Here is a 22987-nt window from a genome sequence, read left to right as displayed (position 1 = left end):
ATAAACAGTACAGCAAAATAAATTACATCCAGATTGCATCAAACATGATTTAGAGCTTGTTTTTGGAAAAGTGTTCATTTCTGTATTTCAATGTTGCAACTTGCTGAAAACTGTTATCCACAGTGATTATGTTATCCTGAATAAACAGTACAGCAAAATAAATTACATCCAGATGGCATCAAACATGATTTAGAGCTTGTTTTTGGAAAAGTGTTCATTTCTGTATTTCAATGTTGCAACTTGCTGAAAACTGTCCACAGTGATTATGTTATCCTGAATAAACAGTACAGCAAAATAAATTACATCCAGATTGCATCAAACATGATTTAGAGCTTGTTTTGGGAAAAGTGTTCATTTCTGTATTTCAATGTTGCAACTTGCTGAAAACTGTTCACAGTGATTATGTTATCCTGAATAAACAGTACAGCAAAATAAATTACATCCAGATTGCATCAAACATGATTTAGAGCTTGTTTTTGGAAAAGTGTTCATTTCTGTATTTCAATGTTGCAACTTGCTGAAAACTGTTCACAGTGATTATGTTATCCTGAATAAACAGTACAGCAAAATAAATTACATCCAGATTGCATCAAACATGATTTAGAGCTTGTTTTGGGAAAAGTGTTCATTTCTGTATTTCAATGTTGCAACTTGCTGAAAACTGTTCACAGTGATTATGTTATCCTGAATAAACAGTACAGCAAAATAAATTACATCCAGATTGCATCAAACATGATTTAGAGCTTGTTTTGGGAAAAGTGTTCATTTCTGTATTTCAATGTTGCAACTTGCTGAAAACTGTCCACAGTGATTATGTTATCCTGAATAAACAGTACAGCAAAATAAATTACATCCAGATTGCATCAAACATGATTTAGAGCTTGTTTTGGGAAAAGTGTTCATTTCTGTATTTCAATGTTGCAACTTGCTGAAAACTGTTCACAGTGATTATGTTATCCTGAATAAACAGTACAGCAAAATAAATTACATCCAGATTGCATCAAACATGATTTAGAGCTTGTTTTTGGAAAAGTGTTCATTTCTGTATTTCAATGTTGCAACTTGCTGAAAACTGTCCACAGTGATTATGTTATCCTGAATAAACAGTACAGCAAAATAAATTACATCCAGATTGCATCAAACATGATTTAGAGCTTGTTTTGGGAAAAGTGTTCATTTCTGTATTTCAATGTTGCAACTTGCTGAAAACTGTCCACAGTGATTATGTTATCCTGAATAAACAGTACAGCAAAATAAATTACATCCAGATTGCATCAAACATGATTTAGAGCTTGTTTTGGAAAAGTGTTCATTTCTGTATTTCAATGTTGCAACTTGCTGAAAACTGTTCACAGTGATTATGTTATCCTGAATAAACAGTACAGCAAAATAAATTACATCCAGATTGCATCAAACATGATTTAGAGCTTGTTTTTGGAAAAGTGTTCATTTCTGTATTTCAATGTTGCAACTTGCTGAAAACTGTCCACAGTGATTATGTTATCCTGAATAAACAGTACAGCAAAAAAACTAAATTACATCCAGATTGCATCAAACATGATTTAGAGCTTGTTTTGGGAAAAGTGTTCATTTCTGTATTTCAATGTTGCAACTTGCTGAAAACTGTCCACAGTGATTGTTGCCAAAACTTTAATCACAGATCCAGTATCCTGAATAAACAGTAGCAAAATAAATTACATCCAGATTGCATCAAACATGATTTAGAGCTCCTGAATAAACAGTACAGCAAAATAAATTACATCCAGATTGCATCAAACATGATTTAGAGCTTGTTTTGGAAAAGTGTTCATTTCTGTATTTCAATGTTGCAACTTGCTGAAAACTGTTCACAGTGATTATGTTATCCTGAATAAACAGTACAGCAAAATAAATTACATCCAGATTGCATCAAACATGATTTAGAGCTTGTTTTGGGAAAAGTGTTCATTTCTGTATTTCAATGTTGCAACTTGCTGAAAACTGTTCACAGTGATTATGTTATCCTGAATAAACAGTACAGCAAAATAAATTACATCCAGATTGCATCAAACATGATTTAGAGCTTGTTTTGGGAAAAGTGTTCATTTCTGTATTTCAATGTTGCAACTTGCTGAAAACTGTCCACAGTGATTATGTTATCCTGAATAAACAGTACAGCAAAATAAATTACATCCAGATTGCATCAAACATGATTTAGAGCTTGTTTTGGGAAAAGTGTTCATTTCTGTATTTCAATGTTGCAACTTGCTGAAAACTGTCCACAGTGATTATGTTATCCTGAATAAACAGTACAGCAAAATAAATTACATCCAGATTGCATCAAACATGATTTAGAGCTTGTTTTGGGAAAAGTGTTCATTTCTGTATTTCAATGTTGCAACTTGCTGAAAACTGTTCACAGTGATTATGTTATCCTGAATAAACAGTACAGCAAAATAAATTACATCCAGATTGCATCAAACATGATTTAGAGCTTGTTTTGGGAAAAGTGTTCATTTCTGTATTTCAATGTTGCAACTTGCTGAAAACTGTCCACAGTGATCATGTGATCCTGAATAAACAGTACAGCAAAATAAATTACATCCAGATTGCATCAAACATGATTTAGAGCTTGTTTTTGGAAAAGTGTTCATTTCTGTATTTCAATGTTGCAACTTGCTGAAAACTGTCCACAGTGATTATGTTATCCTGAATAAACAGTACAGCAAAAACTAAATTACATCCAGATTGCATCATTGCATCAAACATGATTTAGAGCTTGTTTTTGGAAAAGTGTTCATTTCTGTATTTCAATGTTGCAACTTGCTGAAAACTGTCCACAGTGATTATGTTATCCTGAATAAACAGTACAGCAAAATAAATTACATCCAGATTGCATCAAACATGATTTAGAGCTTGTTTTGGGAAAAGTGTTCATTTCTGTATTTCAATGTTGCAATTATGTTATCTTGCTGAAAACTGTCCACAGTGATTATGTTATCCTGAATAAACAGTACAGCAAAATAAATTACATCCAAAGTGCATCAAACATGATTTTGAGCTTGTTTTTGGAAAAGTGTTAATTTCTGTATTTCAATGTTGCAACTTGCTGAAAACTGTCCACAGTGATTATGTTATCCTGAATAAACAGTACAGCAAAATAAATTTTCAAACATGATTTAGAGCTTGTTTTTGGACATCCAAAGTGCATCAAACATGATTTTGAGAGCTTGTTTTTGGAAAAGTGTTCATTTCTGTATTTCAATGTTGCAACTTGCTGAAAATTGTTCACAGTGATCATGTTATCCTGAATAAAAAGAACAATAGTTTTTTTTACATCCAAAGTGCATCAAACATGATTTAGAGCTTGTTGTTGGAAAAGTGGGTATATCTTTAATTCAATGTTGAAATTAGCTGAAAATTTTCCACAGCGTTCATATCATCTCGAATAAACAGTACTGCAAAAAAAAAATACATCGAGACTTGCTCCCACACATCTTTCTATTTCGGTTAGCGCCAGTTTGCACTGTTCTGTGAAGGATGTTGTACACTGTGTTGTACAAGATCAGTTTCTTTGCCATTTCTCTCATGGAATAGCCTTAATTTCTCAGAACAAGAATATACTGACGAGTTTCAGAAGAAAGGTCTTTGTTTATGGCCATTTTGAGCCTGTAATCGAACCCACAAATGCTGATGCTCCAGATACACAACTAGTCTAAAGAAGGCCAGTTTTATTGCTTATTACAACAGTTTTCAGCTGTGCTAACATAATTACAAAAGGGTTTTCTAATGATCAATTAGCCTTTTAAAATCATAAACTTGGGATTAGCTAACACAACATGCCATTGGAATACAGGAGTGATGGTTGCTGATAATGGGCCTCTGTATATTTCTATGTGGATATTCCATAAAAAATCTGCAGTTTCCAGCTACAAATAGTCATTTACAACATTAACAATGTCTCCACTGTATTTCTGATGAATTTGACGTTATTTTATTGGACAAAAAATTTGCTTTTCTTTCAAAAACAAGGACATTTCTAAGTGACCCAAACTTTTGAACGGTAGTGTATTTCCATATTGAAGCAATGGCAGAAAAATACTTAGAACAATATGGACTGCAAACATGTTCAATGTATTTAGCGAAGATGGAATATGCCTACATGTTATTTTGTTTCTGTAGGCTATTTAACAAACTAGGCTATAGCGGACTAACATTCAAATTGGCTTTGATAACAACTTAAAACATGAAAGACCATAAATACACAACTAGAAGCACCCACATATTTAGCCATGGACGTTCTGATTGGCCAGTGAGCGGACAAGCCTCCCAATTTATCCCAGCCCTTTCACACAACTGCCAGCTACTGCGCCCATAATTTCTGCAGTGAAAATAGCAAAAAAAATACCTCTGGACCTATAGCGCTACCAACAGTCTTAGCCTTAGTGACTTACCATTGCATTAAGTTTGATAAAATAGAGCCCCCAGTCTCTTACAGAAATACGGTAGCACCATATCCCTTTGGTTGACAGATGGTTGACAGATAAAACAAGCCCCAACCTAGGCTGCCATGTCTTTTAACAGGCAGTTAACCCACTGTTCCTAGGCCGTCATTGAAAATATGAATTTGTTCTTAATTGACTTGCCTAGTAAAATAAAGGCAAAATAAAAAAATAAAAAAAATTTGATTGTGTGACAGAACATGAGCTAGTATAAAATGCTCTTCATTCTCAATTCTATTTTCCATGACTGACTGTGGAGTGACTAAAAGAGTATTGTATCAATCCTCCATGCCATTCAAACCAAGCTGCGTTTTGGTAATGCTTGAGATAATGTAATACTTAACTTTCTGTTTGTGTAACATGCTCAGATCTCAGGTTAGGATTCCGGCTTGTACTAAGCCAGCCACAGTCACATCAGAATTCATATCCCCCATATCTTCCTTCAACTATTCAAGCCCTATAATCACAACCACAGGCCTCTGAGCAGGGGTGCTCACGTGGTACTTTATTTCTCTCATAGAACGTGCTTAATTGTATTAGTTTGTTCAAGCACAGTTACTCTCTTGCACCTGAGAGGCTAGGCTGTCGAGCGCCACATGCCACATTTGTTTCGGGAAACTGATTGCTGTGATTGCTTTATCCCACATTAGCAACAAGCACTATTGTACCTTTCCCTGTATTGACCGAGGGTCCCAGATTACAGACCCGTCTGATCTGGCAGTCCTATATAATAAACATACATTGGAGGAAACCAGACAGTTTAAGTGTGGCCTTGTCTTCCCATTGTCCTTCCACCAAGCTATTTCATTTAATTGGTTTCACACAGTGATCATATAAACCAGTCTGGAACTACAGACTAGACAAGAGCCTATCAACAACAAACTCTTACATTACTTAGTTGTTCCCTTGCACAAGGCGATTACATCTATGACAGGATTACACGATTACATCTACTATGACAGGAGCCTTGGTTTTGGTATTTAAACAAGAACGTTCTTGTAATATTGGGAATCATCCATGGCCTTAGGCACTGAGCTCCTCTCTGCCATATTTGTTTGTCTAAGCTAAGTAGAGTCATACTGCATGCACACCCTCACACAACAGTTGTCTATATTCTGTAGTCTTTGGCCAAAAGTTTAGTGTACATGGTGTATTTCTGGGCCACTGCTTGGAGGTTTCTAGAAGCAGAATTCCAGCTTGCAAGCGATCTGGGCCTTCCTCCCCCTACCGCCACTCCCCAGTTTACCTCTCTGCACTGATCTTATAGCGCAGCACAAAGTACGCGAGGAGACGGAGGGTCACAAAGAACATGCCAAGCACTATGAAGTCAAGGTACAGTCTGGCATCTTCCACATCAAGCTCTTTCAAGATGGCCTCCGACTTCTGGAAGTGGCATGTTTCATCCTTGTCACAGTGGAGGTCCTTCCGGTCCAGCCCGTAGATGGAGAGGATGACACCTTCAAAGCCATACCTACAAAATAATAGTAACTGTTTTATGGTGCTGTTAAAAAGCAGTAGGAGAGAGTGGGGTAAAGTTGAGGCATTTTTACATTCAGCATCCCAACGTCAATGGACATTTTTAATTATTTATAAGAAAGATATCTACATATATTTCAGGATGTTGTGCATCTCTCATAATTCATGTAAACATAACAGTTTTGAAAACATAGTTTGTCCAGGTATGGGGTAACATAGGGTCAGGGTAAGTTGAGCCGCCTTGTGGGTAATGGTTTCATGTGACTGTTGGGTGCTGGTGCTGGTAGGTCAAAGTTGAATGTGGTATATTGTATATCTTAAATTTATGCCTACATTCAGACATACATCTCAGTTCCATTCTATACCCCTCCATTTCTTGACCAGTTGTCTGAGACAGGGATGTTGTTTCGATGTGCCAATTTGTAGGCAAGTACTCTGAATTTGAGGCTACTAAGGCCATGGAACTCGTCCGTGAGATTCTTGATACATTTAGCAAGCTCAGACTCCATGTCATCAGATAAGACCTTCTGTGCCTCTCCTCCTCTATTATAGCCTCTCTTTCGCACCTAGTGATAAAATCATTTAAATGTTGAAAGATAATGATTAAATAATTCCACTCTGAAACCTTATAATTGTATGAAATTGATTATAATCTGATGATGTGTGTAGTTTTAGTCAGAATTAGATTAAACAATGTATCTGTATAGTGGAAAAACACAGACTGTCTGAGCAAGGCGTAGTTTAGGATTTGAACTTTTATGTGTGTGCCTAAGAAAATACCGAAGAACAATTCAACTGTTTGAACCGACCTGGCAGGAACTCTGAGAAAACACATGAGGACAGGGAGTACTCCTTAAGGTTTCCCTAATCTCGGGGGAAAGGAACTGTCGGCTGGGTAGTGATACACAGTGGTGAGAACTATGGAGAAGGATAAAACTCATCTACTGTTTGTGTGTATGTATGTGCACAGCTATAAAATGGATGTCTTAGTATAATGGATTTATTTCACCTTTATTTAACCAGGTAAGGCTAGTTGAGAACAATCTCATTTGCAACTGCGACCTGGCCAAGATAAAGCATAGCAATTCGACACATACAACAACACAGAGTTACACATGGAATAAACAAAACATAATCAAAAATACAGTAGAACAAAAGAAAACAAAACGTCTATATACAGTGAGTGCAAATGAGGTAAGATAAGGGAGTTAAGGCAATAAATAGTGATGGCAATAAATAGCCATGGTGGCGAATATATTACAATATAGCAATTAAACACTGGAATGGTGTACAGAAGATGAATGTGCAAGTAGAGATACTGGGGTGTAAAGGAGCAAGATAAATAAATAAATACTGTATGGGGATGAGATAGGTAGATAGATGGGCTGTTTACAGATGGGCTATGTACAGGTTTAGTGATCTGTGAGCTGCTCTGACAGCTGGTGCTTAAAGCTAGTGAGGAAGATATGAGTCTCCAGCTTCAGAGATTTTTGCAGTTCGTTGGCAGCAGAGAACTGGAAGGAAAGACGACCAAAGGAGGAATTGGCTTTGGGGGACACAGGGCATGATGCTCTTTAACAATAAAATGCACTCCGTTGAATTCATATGCATGACACATTGCAAAAATTCCATGCATTAAACAGATTTGTTGTATGTAATCATTTGTATGGGGTGAGTGCAAGTTGGCCATTGGCTCAACTTACCCCAAAGCAAAAATGTTGACTATATTAGAGCACACAGTTATAAGGATGCACTTTCGTGCTAGGTTTAGGACGTCAAATTGTAGCTTAAATAGACCCCAACTGAGGTATAAAACAATCGTAAAACAATACATTCATTTGACTATGTGAATTTTTGGGGGCCTAACTTGCTTACCAATTTTTCCATATGGTTTCTTCCTTCACAGACTGCATGATATCTTCCTAAATATTGGGTCACATTATTAATTTTGTGTATGGTTTCCTAGAAACAAGGAGTGGCTCAATTAACCCTTTGGCTCAACATAACCCACTTTCCCTTACTGTTCCTTACAAGTGCCAAAATAAATCAGGGCCCTTGAAAGTCTGAAAAGTATCTGAAAAACTAGTTACCTGACATATGAAATGTATGACATCCACTGAAGATACCACGGAATTGTGTCAAAACTGACAAAGAAGCCAGAGAAAAGCAGCACGGGTATGGCAGTCACCGGACCTACAAACGTGGCAACCTGAGACATGGACAAGCGCAAAATCAGAGGTAGCCCGTGACACACTATAACAATCTTACATCTACATATTGCGGTTAATCGTCTGCTTAGAATAGAATTGGGTACCACCCTGAGAAACATATAATTATATGCATATACTATAGGTTGGTACTGTGTAAATACGAAATATAGCAAAACATATATAAAGATATGTTTAATTAATTTAAAAAAGTTGTATTTACAGATTCAAATTAGAAATGTAGATGTGGGACAGGTGAGAGGGATACAGAGAGTGTGAGTGGTGGAACAATGGATAAAAACGCTGTCTCCAGGGGCATACAGTATGTAGTACAGGGGCGACACTATGCTTAGACCAGCCCCAGGACAAAATATATTTTTTTATTTGACCCCCTTTTTTCTCCCCAATTTCGATCTTTTTTCATCGCTGCAACTCCCCAACGGACTTTGGAGGTGAAGGTTGAGTCATTCGTCCTCCGAAACATAACCTGTCAAACCGCGCTTCTTAATTAACACCCGCCCGCTTAAGGTATAGTAGTTATTATCTCGTGTTAGTATTGAGAGAATGGAGGACATGCCTGTAGCGAGGTGGAAGCTGCTCCTATCAGCAGGCCCAGAGACTGAGCCACAAGAGAGGTGAGGACTCCCAGGGCCAAGAAAAGGATGAAACGTACAGCGTCAGGCGGCTGGGACGTCATCCAGTAGACGATGCTGCAGTAAGCGACTGGGAACACTATCTGTGAAGAAAAATAAGAAAAATACTTGATTGTGTATTTGTGGACACAGAAATGGTCTTTTCAGCTTTTTTTTCTCGACCCCCAACACATGCACGCACAGTTGCATACACGCCCAACCACACATTGACAGATTGGAAGGACAGCGTCAGTGCAGCACCCCCAGGGTTGTGTACCTTGGTGAAGGGCACAACACCAGGAGAAGCTGTTGCTATCTAGGATTGTGATACGGCCACCTCACATTCCTCATGTTCAGCCAACAGTACCTCACCATGGAAAACACACTGTGTATCATTGAAGCATTAAACTAAAACACAAAGCCAAGCTTTTTGTGCTTTGAGATAATAATTTTGAATTGTTGAAAAAAAGCCAAATTAGATGTAATTCAATACAATATATGAAAACATGCGGTAAAACTCTGTTGAAGCGTAAAATTATAAAGAAATGTTTAACCTTTATTTAACTAGGCAAGCCAGTTAAGAACAAATTCTTATTTACAATGACAGCCTACCGGGGAACACTGGGTTAACTGCCTTGTTCAGTCGCAGAACGACAGATTTTTACCTTGTCAGCTCGGGGATTCGATCCAGCAACTTTTCAATTACTGGCCCAACGCTCTAACCACGAGGCTACCTGCTGCCCCAAAAGCCTCCTTATGTAATGTAAGGGAATACCCCCCTGAAATGGACAAAAATGAATGGGAAACCATTGGCATAGTACAAACCATGTACACGATGGACAATACCACCCAATTCGGCGTTGATTCATGCAAAATGTTTTGCAAATGCCATATGGCAATTGCCAGTTGTAACACTTCAAAATCCAACAGGTGGCGTGTGCGCTCCACCGTGGTTTTTCATATAGGAAATGGACCCCAAGTCAACATCCAAAAGCCAAATTTTGAAAAAATGAATTTTTTGTCAAAAACGTATCACCCCTTAAAAAAGTGCTTTCTGGACCGTTTTTCGAAATTCTTTCGCTTTTTTTGGCAATTACACATGTGTAAGAACTGTATGAATATACTTTTTTCCAATTTTATTATCATATAATTTTTTATTTTTTTTAACTTGCGCATTATTGCATATGTTTTCTCCATTTGCAATATGATTTCATAGGAAGTCAGAAGTCAAAAGTCAATAATTGCAAAATTTCATAAAAAACTTCACACACCCCTAAAAAAGTGATTTCTGGACCGTTTTTCGAAATTCTTTAGAATTTTGTGTCAATTACACACGTATAAGAACTGTATCAACATACTTTAGTCATATTTTATTATCATATTTTTTTTTTTACTTGTGCATAAGGCATATGTTTTGAGGGGGCCAAATGTCATAAGAAATTTGACATCCTGCAGAAATGCAAAATTGACTGGCCTGATGAACTCGGGATGGCCGTGCAGTGATTTGTTGTTCCTTTCAATCACTCGTGGTGTTGATTTCATCATGTCCATTTGTTTATGTTTTCTCACTTTTGCAAAGTCACTGTGCATTTGCAATATGGTTAACTGGGCATTCACCATCACGAATTTGTCATGCTATAAAAATCGTGCAGGAATGCCAAATTGACTGGCCCGATGAACTCGGGATGGCTGGGCAGTGATTCTGGTACCTCTCCATCGCTCGTTTGGATTGATTTCAGAATGTCACTTTTGGTGATGGTACCTCACTGTTAAAACATATTGCAAATGTTTTCTCACTTTTGCAAAGTCACTGAAAATCGTGCAGGAATGCAAAATTGACTGTCCCGATGAACTCGGGATGGCTGGGCAGTGATTCTGGTACCTCTCCATCGCTCGTTAGGGTTGATTTCAGAATGTCCATTTGTTGATGTTTTCTCACTCTTGCAAAGTCACTGTGCATTTGCAATATGGTTAACTGGGCATTCACCATCACAAATTTGTCATGCAATAAAAATCGTGCAGGAATGCCAAATTGACTGGCCTGATGACCTCGGGATGGCTGGGCAGTGATTCTGGTACCTCTCCATCGCTCGTTAGGGTTGATTTCAGAATGTCACTTTTGGTGATGGTACCTCACCGTTTAAACATATTGCAAATGGAAAAGAGTCACCAGCAAGTCACCGTCCATCAGTCAATTTGATATCATTCTGACACCAAACTGATACAAACTGACACCAAACCCACTTTTCCCAACTCGTTTAGGAGCCAAGTATCACATACTTCAGAGCTGGCCCAAAATTCACAACGCCTTCGGTTCAAACCATAAAAAAAACATAAACGTAGTTACACGTAGTTACGTTCTAGCTGCGGGTCCATTTCTTGTGTTATGTATAGGCCTAGCTGAGGCGACCCCGAATCCCAAGTTTCGGCTCGATAGGTCATTTGGTGTCCGATCAAAACCCTAATTGGTGCTGAAAATCCACTTTTTTCCATGACTTGCTACGGGGTCCTTGAATGAGCTATTGGACAGAAACGTTGGGTTCTGTCTCTATGGGCCGAGACGGTCACAATGCACCTAGTCTTGTGACTCTGGGACATTTCTAAATGTAGCCATTTTCGTAATGGTCAAAATGAATTGAAGTCATTGCAAATGTACGAGGCTGTTTCTCGGTCCGAGAACCTTCTAGAGCGCCGTAACTCACCACGCACTATCGACCTGAGGTCTAGAACAGGATTCTAAAGTTTCGGAACTCTAGGTCTGACGGTTCTTTAAAAGTTCCAACAAGGTTAACTAATGTTTGTCTCTACGCACCCCAATGGGTCCCTACTTCCAAGCTGTGTGTGTGTGTGTGATTTAGTTTTCCTTTGAAACTTTATGGGAAAAATGACTGATTTACAGTTCATGGGGGTTGCCTAATCACATATATGAAGTTTTGGAAATATCTGATTTTTTAAACCCTCGAAACAGCCCATGAGACACCAATTATGGCACTTCCGGTTAGCACAGGAAGCTATAACTCAACACATATCCTCATTGGGGTATGCTTTTACAGAATCCTGAGTTTTAAGTCTTTACCATAAAAACTGACTGATTTACACAGGGTTGAATGCACTATGTCTATCAAACTGCAGGCAGGTTATGGGTATACACTTTTAGGGCGATTTTAACCACTTCCGGTTGGTCCAGGAAGCTTAGAATCGACACAGGTAGACCTTATAGTGGCCTGATGGACTGGTACCAAAGACAGGTTCATAAAGCATTCATAACCCATATAGGATCCAGGTTGAATTTAGGGGAGCAGGCAATGTATTTCAATGGGGAGAGAAGTCAATGCAAACTGTTTTTATGTAAACACCTTCTTTTAACTGTGAAGGGTTAATGCCACACGGTCAAGGTTAGGCTTACACAGATTGGGAGGACCTTAGGAACAGTCCTGTGTTTGAATTGTCCTTCTAAACCTAACGGTTCCGCCGCTGTCACCCAAAATCAAATGACATTGTGGTGCAGGCTTCATTTTGGGCCTACTTTTCTCATGGTCGCTGCGCTTAGACCGAGCGAGCTACGGTCAAGCGGGATACCTCGTTGAACTCGGCGCGGCCTTGGGATTATGTTTATGCCATTGCCTGTTCTCTGTGTCTTTAAACACTGCGCTTTGTCACTCCATCCTTGCTGTGTGTGTGTGAGAGAGCTTTTCTTTGACATCTGTTGGGAGAAATGACTGATTTTACAGTTCAGGAGGGTTGCCTAATCACACATATGAAGTTTTGAAAAGATCTGACCTTTTTAACCCTTGGATACAGCCACTATGACACCATTTAAGGCACTTCCTGTTGGCACAGGAAGCTATAAATAAACTCATATCCTCATTGGGGTATGCCTTTACAGAATCCTGAGTTTTAAGTCTTTACGTTAAGAACTGAGTTATTTACGGAGGGTTTAGTGAGTGTGTGTTATTTCAGAAAATCATAGAAAATCACAGAAATCTCGCAGAGCTCCGCAGCACACCTTGAAAATATTCGTATGAACACCCTGCAACTGGATCTGTAACTGTTGAAAAAAAACACCTATATTTGAACATCACAAATCTGTCATTGTACGATTTCTCTTAAATGACGATAGATGGCTGATTTTTTGTTATTGACACCGGAAGCTCCTTGACTTTGACGTGAAGTGAAAAAATAATTTCTCTATTTTCATTTTGGACCTTTAATCCCAGAAAAATGGCCATAACTCAAAAACCGTTGAGGCCTAGACGCCATCTTGTTCGGGGCCAACTGCCCATTATGCCAAACCTATGCTCACCAAGTTTCGGCTTCGAAATATTTTCAGTTTTGAGATAAGGCCCGTCGTGATTCGTGATGTTTTGTCAAATTGCAGTATGATTGCTTATGCCCTCTTGTGGGATTTTCCGGGATAGCGGAAAAATGACCAAAATTTGATTATTTTATAAAACGAAAACCGAATGTCCGACAAAGTTCATTTGATGACTTCCCGGTAGGTCTGGCCCTGCCGCTCGGCCCGACGCCGTCCCCGAATTTAACAAATGTTTTCGGACGTCTAGTAAGGGACGGTACATTTGCAATATGGACTTTCTCACTAACCATACAGAAAATGTCGAAATGTTCCCTTAAGGTATGTTATTGTGGGATTTGTCTGAAATTCTGAAACAGAATTACTTTTTGACCTCGATGCTAAAGCCCCTTTGAGCTCCCATAACAGGTTTCTTTAGTTACAATACCTTTGCTCTTTACAGTGAATGATATAATCGTAATGTTTTTTTGTGTGTTTTTTTCTCTATTTTTGCATTTCGATAAAATACAAACTTACAGATTTTTTGGGACACAACACACTACTAAAAATGATCCTCCACAGAGTTATTTGTGACATTGTTATTACCTGGAAGGGGAGGTCTGCCATAGTCTTGGCCAGATAGTAAGCCTTCAGACTGTACCAGTAGTTCAAGTGCTCTCTTAGGAACACTGCCATCTCCAAAGGGACTGCAATTAGAGAGATGGAGAAAACAGGCTCATAGTAATCTCATTTCGGTAATCAGAAACAGTGCAAGGTACATCTCAGCAAAGTCTACTTCTAACATATTGTATACAATGGCTTATCACTGTTGTGAATTCATGCACTAAATCAACACATGCAGATGTCTGTCATTAAGAAGAGCTGAGAATACTCACACGTCAGAACAGTAGGCATTAGAGCAGCAAACATGAGGAAGAGCATGGAGAAGAAGAGGAAGCCGGAGTTGCTGAGCACTTTCTTGGCATCGTTGCCGATGCCCAGATAGAGCAGGCCAATCAGAATCCCAATCCCAATGTGAGAGGTGATTCTTAGGTGAGTCAGCACCTGTAGGACCAGAACAGTCAGAGAAAAAAAAATGTTTATATATTTTCCTATCCGTTGTGCTTTTGCTATTATTCTTCTGTTATTATTTTCATATGCTTTTAATTTTATTCAAGTGTTTTGGGTTCATTATGTAACATTTGGTTATTTTTAAGGGAGGTGTTGCAGTACAAAATCAAATCAGTGTGCGGAAGTATGTCTTACTGTATCTCTAATGATGCATTGAAATGTCCTTTTGAATAGGATGCAGAACTGAGTCAGACAACTGGCTGAGAAACTGGAAGGGGAATCCTGAGAGAGAGCGAGAGAGAGAGCGAAAGTGAAAGAGAGAGCGCGAGCGAGAGAAGCGAGCGAAGAGAGCGAGAGAGCGAGAGAGAGAGAGCGAGAGAAGAGAGAGCGAAGCGAGAGAGAGAGAGCACGAGAGAGAGAGCGAAGAAAGCGAAGAGAAGCGAAAGAAAGCGAAGAAGAGCGAAAGCGAAGAGCGAAGAGAGAGCGTAGAGAAAGCGAAGCGAGCGAAGAGAAGCGAAGAAAAGAGAAAGCGAAGAAGCGAAAGAGCGAAAGCGAAAGAGAAGAAAGCGAAGAAAGCGAGAGAAGCGAAAGCGAAGAAAGCGAGCGAAGAGCGAAGAGAAGCGAAAGAGAAGCGAAGCGAAGAAAGCGAGAGAAAGCGAAAGCGAAGAAAGCGAAAGCGAAAGCGAAAAGCGAAGAAAGCGAAGAGCGAAAAGCGAAAGCGAAAGCGAAAGCGAAGCGAAGAAGCGAAAAGCGAAAGCGAAAGCGAAAAGCGAAAGCGAAAGCGAGAGCCGAATATGAAAGCGAAAGAAAGCGAAAGCGAAGCGAAGAAAAGCCTGAAGAAAGCGAAAGCGTGAAGAGAGCGAAACAAGCGAAGAAAGCGAGAGCGAAGAAGTGAAGAGCGAAAAAGCGAAAGCGAAGAAAACGAAGAGCGAAGAGCGAAGAGAAGAAGCGAAAGCGAAGTAAAGCGAGAGAAGCGAAAAAGCGAGAGAAGCGAAGAGAAAGCGAAGAAAGCGAGCGAGAAGCGAAGCGAAAGCGAAAAAGCGAAAGCGAGCTGAGAAAGAGAGAAAGCGAAAAGAGCGAGAAAGCGAGAGAGAGAGCGAAGAGAGAGAGAGCGAAGCGAAAGCAGCGAAGCGAGAAGAAAGAGAAAGCGAAAAGAGAGCGAAAAGAGAAGAGAAAGCGCGAAGAAAGCGAGAGCGAAAAGCGAAAAAGCGAAGAACGAGAGAAAGCGAGAGAGAAAGCGAGAGCGAAGCGAGAAGAAAGCGAGAGAAGCGAAGAGAAAGCGAAGTGAAAACAAGAAAGCGAAAGCGAGAGAAAGCGAAAAAGCGAAAGCGAAAAAGCGAAGCGAGAGTGAAAGCGAAGAAAGCAAAGCGAGAGAAGAGCGAGAGAAAGAGAAAGAGCGAGAAAGCGAGCGAAAGCGAAGAGCGAAACGAAAGCGAGAAAGCGAAAGCGAAAAGAGAAGCGAAGAGAAAGAGCGAGCGAAGAGAAAAAGCGAAGAAAGCGAAAGCGAGCAAGAGAAAGCGAAAAACGAAGAGCGAGAGAAGAAGCGAAAGCGAAGAAAGCGAAGCGAGAAAGCGAAAAAGAGAAGAAAAGAAGCGAAAGCGAAAAGAAAGCGAAAGAGAAAGAGCGAAACAAGAGCGAGAAGCGAAAAGCGAGAAAGCGAAGAGAGAGCGAGAGCGAAAGCGAGAAAGCGAAGAGAAGCGAGAGCGAGCGAAGAAGAAAGCGAAGAGAAAGCGAGAGAAGCGAGAAAGAGAGCGAGAGAGAGAGCGAGAGAGAGCGAAGAAGAAAGCGAAGCGAAAGCGAAAAGCGAGAGAAGCGAGAAAGCGAAAAGAAAGCGAGAGAGAGCGAAAGAGCGAAGAGAGCGAAGAAAGAAGCAGCGAAGAAAGCGCGAAAGAGCGAAAGCGAAAGCGAAGAGCGAAGAAAACGAAAAAAAAAAAGCGAAGAGCGAAAGAGCGAGAAAAGCGAAGAAAAAGCGAAAGCGAAAGCCGAGAGAGCAGCAAAGCGAGAAAGCGAAAGCGAAAAGAGAGAAAGAGAGCGAAGAAAGCGAAAGCGAGCGAAAGCGAAAGAAGAGAGCGAAGAAAGCGAAGAAAGAAAAGCGAAAAAAAAGCGAAGAAAGCGAAAAGAAAAGAAAGCGAAGAAAAGCGAAGAGAGAAGAGCGAAAGCGAAAGCGAAGAGCGAAGCAAGAGAAAAGCGAAGAAGAGCGAAGAGAAGCGAAGAGAGCGAAGAAGAGCGAAGAGCGCGAAGAGAGCGAAGAGAAGAGAGAGAGCGAGAGAGAGAGTGCGAGAAGAGCGAGCGAGAGAGAAGCGAGAGAGAGAAAGCGAGAGAGCGAGAGAGAGCGAGAGAGAGAGCGAGAGAGAGCGAGAGAGAGAAAGCGAGAGAAGAGCGAAGAAAGCGAAAGCGAAAGCGAAGAGAGCGAGAGAGAGAAAGAGAGAGCGAGAAGCGAGAAGAAAAGAGAGAAGAGCGAAGAGAGCGAAGAGAGAGAGAGAGCGAGAGAGAGCGAGCGAAAGAAAGCGAAGAGCGAGCGAAAATAAGCGAAGAGAGCGAAGAAAGCGAGAGAAGCGAGAGAGCGAGCGAAGCGAAGAGAGCGAAAAGAAGAGAGCGAAAAGCGAAGAGCGAGAGAGAGCGAAGAGAGAGAGCGCGAAGAGCGAAGAAAGCGCGAAGAAGATCAAGAGAGAGATCGAGAGAAAAGCGAGAGAGCGAGAGAGCGAATTGAGCGAGAGAAAGCGAAAGCGAGAAGCGAAGAGAAGAGCGAAGAAAGCGAGAGAGAGAGCGAAGAAAGAGCGAGAGAGAGCGAGTGAGAGCGAGCGAGCGAGAGAGAGCGAAGAGAGAGAGCGAGCGAGAGAGAGAGAGAGCGAAGCGAGAGAGCGAAAGCGAGAGAGAGCGAGAGAGAGCGAAGCGCGAGAGAGAGAGCGAAAGCGAAGAAAGCGAGAGAGAGCGAAAGCGAAGAAGAAAAGCGAAAAGCGAAGAAAAGCGAAGAGAAGCGAGAAGCGAAGAGAGAGCGAGAAGAGCGAGAGAAGAGCGAGCGAGAGTGAGAGTGAGAGTGAGAGAGCGAGCGAGAGAGCGAAGAGCGAAGCGAAAGCGAGAGCGAGAGAGAGCGAGAGAGCGAGAGAGCGAGCGAGAGCGAGCGAGAGAGAGCGCGAGAAAGAGAGAGAGAGCGAGAGAGACTGCATAACCTGAAGTGCTTTGACTGAAAATATCACCTCAATGAGATTCTTCATTTCAACCCATTGTGAGCTGTAGTAATACACTAATCCCCCTTTTACCTCCTCAGAAGATTTGTGCCACAGGAAGGGGTTGAGGGGTCCATCGTTCATGTCTGTCTTGTTGACCTGCTCACATTTCCCCTCCTGCACGGCCTTCACCAAAAGAGCCGTCTGATCACCGTACTCCCCAGACGCCACCTCCATCACTGGGATCAAATGGAGAAAGAGGTACGCATGTCACAGAAACCCCAGTGAATACTGCATGAGGAACCAATCAATCAATCAATCAAATGTATTTATAAATCCCTTCTTACATCAGCTTATGTCACGAAATGCTGTACAGAAACCCAGCCTAAAACCCCAAAGAGCAAGCAATGCAGGTGTAGAAGCACAAACCATCTGTAAAGTTATTCTGAGAAAATTCATTTTCGAATGAACTAATAGATATAATAGTTTCTAGAATGCTTTATACCACATTTGACTTGTTTCTCATTTGGTTAGAGTTTCTCACCAAAGTCTGCAGGATTGTGGTATGTTGGGCAGTAGAGCCCCAGCTCTCTAAGGTAAGGTACCAGGTTAGGCACTTTCCCTCTGTAGATACAGTGGCCCTGGCTAAGGACATACAGCTAGGGAGGGAAACACAGGGGCACAAAGCAATCAATATACAGTACATTAATTTAGCAGACCATTCATTAGGGACCATAAGTATTGCGCCACATGTGTGGCTACTACATACATTTCCAACTGTGATCCTGTGGTTTCATTGGGCCTTTCATAGATTCCCATGCAGTAGGCTTGCTTGAATCCCAGATCTGTTTATGTTATCACGCCAATGGTGTAGGAGTTGGTAAGACAACTCAAACAGATCTGGAACTCAGGCTAGCAGTAGGCCAGGTTGGAGGCTGACCTTGTTGAAGAGCTCAAAGAGCTTGGCGCTGGGCTGGTGGATGGTGCAGATAACGGTGCGGCCACCATAGGCCAGGGCCTTCAGCAGAGACAACACCTGGAAACAGGAGGAACTGTCCAGGCCACTGCAAAACAATGTATAGGGGCCAAGGTTAGTATATGGTGGACAATGTCAAAACAAAGAATAGATTGGCTTTTGCACACCTAAAGTAACATCTTAGATCATCATCGTGGAGAAGCAAACAAGTGAACTGGGAGAAGAACATTGCATAAACTTGCACTATTTGGCACGTTAATGACACAGCAACATACAGTCCCTCTTGTCCATGCCTTTCTTGAAGAACTGTTTCTTGGGGGAAAACGTTACCGACAACTAATGTGAGTTGGTACAGAATCCTGTACAGTCCTTTCCATGGCCAGTGTTTGGTTACCCCTCATCCTTTTTTCTACATCTGTTTCAAGGAGCCTGCAATCAACAATTGCTCAGAGTGGGCACAAAGGGGGCTTTCACAATGACTAACATTAGCTCATTAAGTTAATGTTCTTGTTTGTGATCTAATGGTCCTACCACTGGGCACTGATATGAATCATGTCAGTAATTTTGAGCAGGTGAGAAGATTCTTTGGATTGGGAGTGTGTATCACAGTGCAGTTAAGCAGTCGGAGGCGGCTGAGAGAGAGGATAAAGAGGCATCAGAGGCATCAGAGGATTGGACATGAGGAATAAATCCCTTTAGGAGACGCTGCATGCTGCTGCTCTCAAAAACAGTTTCTCCTTCTTGATTGATTTGAGAAGTCATTGAAAATCAAATAAAAAAAATTCTAGAATATTGAATTGGAATTGCAGGTTACTTCATTTAATTGGCTGACTTGAATTCAAATTGACCCCAACCCTGTTTCAGCATAATACAAAAATCCCTATAAAAATTAAGCTAGAGATAGCTGTATTTGCATTGGATGCGTCTCAATCCACTGCATCTGCCAATGTCACACTTCCCTATCTGCAGTAAAAGGTAACAGAGCTGGAGAGGTGTTTGTCAGACCATGAGACATCCCGAAAACTGGTATTTTCACAAAATCGTCTTGTATTATGACCACCGGCAAAAGTAGAATGTCAATCTTGGTGGGGCTAACTCAAAACACATTTTTTAGATGCAAGCCACTACACAACAAAGCCACTACACAACACAACACAACATTAAACAATGCATTAATTGAACTATTACGATGACAAATTTTTCAGTTTTTGATTTGTTAAAAAAGTTTGAAATATCCAATTAAATGTCATTCCACTTCATGATTGTGTCCCACTTGTTGTTGATTCTTCACAAAAAATACAGTTTTATATCTTTATGTTTGAAGCCTGAAATGTGGCAAAAGGTTGCAAAGTTCAAGGGGGCCGAATACTTTCGCAAGGCACTGTAAAAGTAATGATGGACTGTCATTTCTCTTTGCTTATTTGAGCTGTTCTTGCCATAATATGGATTGGTCTTTTACCAAATGGGGCTATCTTCTGTATACCACCCCTATCTTGTCACAACACAACTGATTGCCTCAAACGCAAATGAACTTTTAACAAGGCACACCTGTTAATTGAAATGTATTCCAGGTGACTCCCTCATGAAGCTGGTTGAGATAATGCCAAGAGTGTGCAAAGCTGTCATCAAGGCAAAGGGTAGCTACTTTAAAGAGTGTATTTTGATTTGTTTAACACTTTTTTGGTTACTACATGATTCTATGCGTGTTATTTAATAGTTTTGATGTCTTCACAGTGTAGAAAATAGTAAAAAATAAAGAAAAACCTTTGAATGAGTAGGTGTGTCCAAACTTTTGACTGGTACTGTACATGTTGGTTGTTTTGCTCTTGGACGCCCACATCGTTACAAGACTCGTTTGAAGGTCCCCCAGTACCATTTGAAAACATGTATGGAAGTAAACAGTATATGGAGACTGTTTAGTGCCTAAAATAAGAGGTTAAATACATGTAAAATATATATATATATATATCAGGAAAAAAGATCAGGAAAAGTAATATATATATATATATATAATTTTCCTGATCTTTCTTCTATCTCTCAGATATAGAACAAACCTTCAGAGTTTTGGGGGGGACTATCTGTTTATTCCATGTAGTAAACCTGTTATTCAATGCGTTTGTATGGGCTAATTAGCAGTAATGCCAAATAAAACATTTAATCAAATATTTTTTAAATAAAAAATGTTGATACTTCAAGGGGTCTTAAAATTCAAAATTAAATAGGATAATGAACCTTGGTATGATCTTTTTAAAACAATTCCATATAGCTTAAACTCCTGTCTGTGCCAATGTCAAGCATCACCATATCATGTTTTAGCCAACACCATGTTTGAAAATAAGGAGGTATTTACTCAGTGATGTGTTGTGTTTGCCCCAATCATAAGGCTTTTCTTTTAGGCCAAAAAGTGTATCCCTTTGCAGTATTAATTTAGTGCCATGTTTCATACATATGCATGTTTTGGAATATTTTTACGCTGTATATTTGCATTCTTCTTTTCACTCACTCATTTAGGTCATTATTGCGGCGTCACTACTATGTTGTTGATCCATCCTCAGTTTTCTCCCATCACAGCCATTGAACTCTGTAGCTATTTTAAAATCCCCAATGGCCTCATGGTTACATCCCTAAGCAGTTTCCGTCCTTTCCTGCAAGCTCAGTTCAGAAGGAGGACGGAATCTTTAATGCGTCTGGGTGATTACTACACCATTCACAGCATAATTAACTTGACCATGCAAAAGATATATTCAAATGTCTGATTTGTTATTGTTACCCACCTACCAATCACTGTCCTTCTTTATTAGGCTTTCAAAAAATATCCCTGGTCTTTGTAGTTTAATCTGTGCTTGAAATGCAATACTTGACTGAAGGACCTTACAGATGTTGTATGTATGGGGGACAGAGGGAGGGGTAGTAATTCAAAAATCACATCTAATCATATTCCTAATCCCAGGCAACAAAAACAACAAATGTACTTTACTGTAAGTTCATTTTCACCCTCGATTTATCACAGTGCCAAGAGACAATTTAGTGTGCGCTTCAGGAATAGGCAAATCCATACAGATCGTACAAATCAAAACCAAAGGAAGATAAAAGGCTGCTTTTTGGCCATTAAGGACTTTGGGTCTTTCCTAACCAGAAGCCAACTGGGAGAAACGATATTCAATTGCATCCTCTTTTCCAAAAGAGGATAGGTTAACCTTGGAATTGTTCTTTCAGATTTATTTTGGTGGGGACACTGTCATAGCAGAATCAGAATTATTTAGGTAAACATTTATAAGTAAAATGTTTTATTCATTTTATTGCATGCTTATGTGAGATGTGTCATTAGAATGTCTATTTTTGGATAATAGTGTTGGCCGGTTGCAGTTATCTGTTCTCTGTCAGGGTTCAGTTACTTGGGCCACAGAAAGGGGAGAGGTCAAGCTTGTCTTCATATGTAAACATATCTTTTAAACCATGTGAAGGGGTGAATGAAGGGGAACCAATTATCTCTTGGCTCCACAATGGCCTCTCTCAAGTAAAGTCTTCCTTTGTAATGTTCCTAAGATCTGTTATTCGTCATGTGAGTTGAGATGGGTTGAGATGGGTGTGTCTTGAGATGGGTGTGTCTTGGCTATAAATGATACTAAGAACTGTTTTGTAAGCACTCTCAGAGAATTCAGTGATAGACACTGAATTGATCTGAGAGTCACAGGGTTGTGATGGAGCTTATAATAATTAAAGATGGCCTTTATGATAACTCTGACTTGTGTGGTGGTTTGGTCTCATGATTTGGTAAATACAGGACATTTCCACTACAACACAAACACAAACAAGACACACAGAAAAAATACACACAAATAACACCTACACTCAACAACGACGTTGTATTGCCTGTACATCTCATGAAAGAATAGCATTGACTCGAAATATGGACTTTAGAGTGTGCTTATAGGCCGTGGCACGTTATAATCCATTGTCACGTCAGGACTTTCCTTGCCACTGACACACATGCATGTGTTCTATACGATGTGCAATGGGAGCTTCTGACCTGGTGGGCTCATCAAAGAACATGATGGGAGGGTTGTTGACAAGCTCCAGGGCGATGGCCAGCCTTTTCCTCTGCCCCCTGAAAGATGTGACGTTCGAGTTTTCGCACACTCAAGCAGGCCCAGGGCCGTCAGGATCTCCCTCACCTTAAAAACAACACAGGAAGGTTACACCTACATTGCATTCGGAAATTATTCAGACCCCTTCCCATTTTTCCCATTTTGTTACATTACACCCTTATTCTAAAATACATTTTTGCTCTCATTAATAATGACAAAGTGATAACAGGTTTTTAGATATGTTTGCAAATGTATTAAAAATTAAAAACAGAAATACCTGTTAGAACCGATTTGGACATATTTGTATAAAAGACAGAACATATGGAGCTCCATGTATATTTGTGTAAATATATTAAATATTAATGTACATGATGAAATATTAGGTACCTTTATGATTTATATTTACCTGATTGAGATATATTAATTTGTTGTTAGTGTTGTTAGTGTAACTCAAGTCAATGGCCACAGAAGAACAAGCCATAGCCCTCACAAAAAACCTCAGGGTTGTGTGCTCTCAGGGTGGGTTCAAATTGACCAAGTGGGTCAGCAACAGCAGGACTATGCTGGCTTCTATCCCTGATGAACACAAAGCCAAGCA

General features: G+C 40.2%; 2 protein-coding genes and 1 pseudogene across 2 annotated transcripts; 2 read left to right on the top strand and 1 right to left on the bottom strand.

The window, feature by feature from the left end:
* Positions 1–5723: 5723 nt before the first annotated feature.
* LOC135533245 (ATP-binding cassette sub-family G member 1-like) lies at positions 5724–22476 on the bottom strand (the record flags this gene model as incomplete). Its single annotated transcript, XM_064960652.1, is given in 11 exon segments — positions 5724–5952; positions 8048–8166; positions 8742–8900; positions 13694–13794; positions 13984–14152; positions 14354–14440; positions 17419–17564; positions 17870–17984; positions 18266–18389; positions 22332–22404; positions 22407–22476. Coding segments are annotated over 11 exon segments (1392 nt in total), but the record flags the coding sequence as incomplete, so codon positions are not given.
* Positions 14646–15213, top strand: LOC135533244 (uncharacterized; annotated as a pseudogene).
* Positions 16306–17395, top strand: LOC135533243 (uncharacterized; the record flags this gene model as incomplete). The annotated part of the gene is made up of 3 exons (XM_064960651.1): positions 16306–16587; positions 17019–17195; positions 17390–17395. Coding segments are annotated over 3 exons (465 nt in total), but the record flags the coding sequence as incomplete, so codon positions are not given.
* Positions 22477–22987: the final 511 nt, after the last annotated feature.

Source organism: Oncorhynchus masou, unplaced genomic scaffold (assembly GCF_036934945.1).
Source record: "Oncorhynchus masou masou isolate Uvic2021 unplaced genomic scaffold, UVic_Omas_1.1 unplaced_scaffold_2289, whole genome shotgun sequence".
NCBI classification, from domain to species: Eukaryota; Metazoa; Chordata; class Actinopteri; order Salmoniformes; family Salmonidae; genus Oncorhynchus; species Oncorhynchus masou.
The sequence above is the reverse complement of the archived record's forward strand: the minus strand, read 5'-3'. Positions and strand labels throughout refer to the sequence as shown.